The sequence below is a fragment of the Bactrocera neohumeralis genome, chromosome 6 (genome assembly GCF_024586455.1).
Source record: "Bactrocera neohumeralis isolate Rockhampton chromosome 6, APGP_CSIRO_Bneo_wtdbg2-racon-allhic-juicebox.fasta_v2, whole genome shotgun sequence".
In the NCBI taxonomy this organism is placed as follows: Eukaryota; Metazoa; Arthropoda; class Insecta; order Diptera; family Tephritidae; genus Bactrocera; species Bactrocera neohumeralis.
In genome coordinates this window covers 17,042,699-17,044,892 of record NC_065923.1, presented here as the reverse complement: position 1 = coordinate 17,044,892, position 2,194 = coordinate 17,042,699, and the positions used below count along the sequence as shown (strand labels likewise).

Sequence of the window (2,194 nt, the reverse complement as noted above, 5' to 3'; positions counted from 1 at the left end):
CTAACTCAAACACGTTTCTTAGTATGCACAATTGTATTTGGAAAAACTTTTTGTACATGTACATACATACATATGTATGTATGTATGTACATACATATGTATGTATGTATGTGAAGACAGGTGGCAACTCTAAAAAAGTTTTTTTTTGCATTACAACTTAGTCAAACACATATCCTAGTATAAACATTTGGTTTCTTTTATTCTTTATATCAACATTGTTGACTTAATTTATAATTATTTATTTTTTTTTATTTTCTTCAAACCCTCCACAACTTCAATAAAATGGACTACAGAAGATCAGTTGATTCTTAGACTTTTTTTTATTTTTTTTTTTTTTGGTAATTATACATTTAGTATGTTCAGTTCTAGACCTCTAGACGAAACTCTTTTAGTATCATTTTAAATATCTATTCACCTCACAATTCCTGAGAACACATGCAATTATAGAATAATCTGCCTCTACAAACACATCGTTAGTACCGTTAGTTTAGTAGTCATTTAGAATGACCTCGCTTACATCATTCCTACCTGTTTCTCCACATAAGCCCCTGCGAGTCTTCAATCAAAATGAAAATGAAATAAATTTTCAAAAATTAAATTATTTTCTTTAGTTTTAAGTTTCGGTCGCAATATTTTCTTTTACAATTTAAAAAATAAAAAATAATAATAATTCATTAATCCGCTGCATCGTACCCTCGTTTCGCATACGTAATGGCGGATGCTAAGTGCGCGACAGGCAAATGTGAAGATAAGACGTAAGATATCTCAATCACATCCCTACATATCCATTTTGATTGATTTCCTCCCTAGCATCACCTACGAAGCGGTCAAAGCGATCGCTGATAATATTCTGTCGCGCATAAAAGTCAAACCGGTTATCGGCATTATTTGTGGCTCGGGTCTGGGCTCACTCACCGAAGCCATTACGAATGCACAAAATATCGATTACAAGGACATACCCGGTTTTCCGGTCTCAACGGTGCCCGGACATGCGGGACGCCTGGTCATCGGCATGCTGGAGGGCTTACCAGTGTTGGCCATGCAGGGACGCTTTCACTACTACGAGGGTTATCCATTGGTGAAGTGCTCGTTGCCGGTGCGCGTCATGAAAGTGATGGGTATTGAATACTTGATGGTCACCAATGCCGCGGGCGGCATAAATCCCACTTATAAGGTGGGTGATATTATGCTCATACGCGACCATATCAACTTCGTCGGATTTTCTGGCAATTCACCATTACGTGGACCGAATGATGACCGGTTCGGACCGCGCTTTCCACCCATGACCGATGCCTACAATCCCGCATTGATTACGCGCGCTCTGAGCGTAGCCAAAGAGATGGGTATACCGGATGTGGTGAAAGTGGGCACATATTGCTTTCTAGGTGGTCCTAACTATGAAACCATCGCTGAGTGTAAGATGTTGCACACTTGTGGCGTAGATGCTGTCGGCATGTCGACCGCTCATGAGGTGGTCGTGGCCCAGCACTGCGGCCTGAAGGTGTTCGCCTTCAGTCTTATCACCAACAAGTCATCACTGGACTACGAAAAGAAAGAGTATGCCAATCATGCTGAGGTCGTGGCGGTGGGTAAAAGTCGGGAGAGCACTTGCCGTGAGCTAATGTGTCGCATGATCAAATCTATAGCAGCTGAGCGTGGTAGCAGCGGATCGCCGGACTGTGGCTGCACAACGTGAAAAACGAGGGTTCCTGAGATGCAAGCAGGATTAGTGAAAATACAAATTATCTATTTTTAATTTCATTTACAGAAAAGTCGAAATTTTTTAAGTTTACAAACATACAGAAACATATTTTACAATAAATCAAGTATCAGTTATAAAAAATGTGTTGATGCAATATAGCAAGGATCGAAACCATTTCCTAGTGGACGATAGAGAATCACCAGATGAGCTATTTTTAGCTATGAAAATTTGGTTCAACTTTGCTTGAAAACTTATTTTCTATATTCCTAAGAGCGGTTATAACGGCTTTGAGCCCGCTGATTGTGTTCTCAAAGCTATTTCAGGAGTGCATAACCTCAATAGTAATATCATGAAGCAGAATCGAAACTACAAAGCGGATGAGATTGCTAAGGAGATTACCATTACCTCGATGGGACTTCTGTCTGAACCGAGAGTGGTCGCCTAAGCTACTTGCTCTTAGCACTGTTAATCTTGTGGCAATTGTAGGTGTTC

General features: G+C 40.2%; 1 protein-coding gene across 1 annotated transcript; it reads left to right on the top strand.

Annotated features, from left to right (window-relative positions):
* Positions 1–579: 579 nt before the first annotated feature.
* Positions 580–1,825, top strand: LOC126763652 (purine nucleoside phosphorylase-like). Its single transcript, XM_050481364.1, has 2 exons — positions 580–755; positions 811–1,825. Exons 1-2 carry the CDS (start codon positions 712–714, stop codon positions 1,694–1,696), a joined length of 930 nt encoding a protein of 309 aa, XP_050337321.1. The 5' UTR covers positions 580–711; the 3' UTR covers positions 1,697–1,825.
* Positions 1,826–2,194: the final 369 nt, after the last annotated feature.

Coding starts and splice junctions, on each gene's coding strand:
- LOC126763652 (XM_050481364.1), top strand. CDS start 712: ATGGCGGATGCTAAGTGCGCGACAGGCAAATGTGAAGATAAGAC. Junction 756..810: donor GGCAAATGTGAAGATAAGAC/GTAAGATATCTC, acceptor TTTCCTCCCTAG/CATCACCTACGAAGCGGTCA.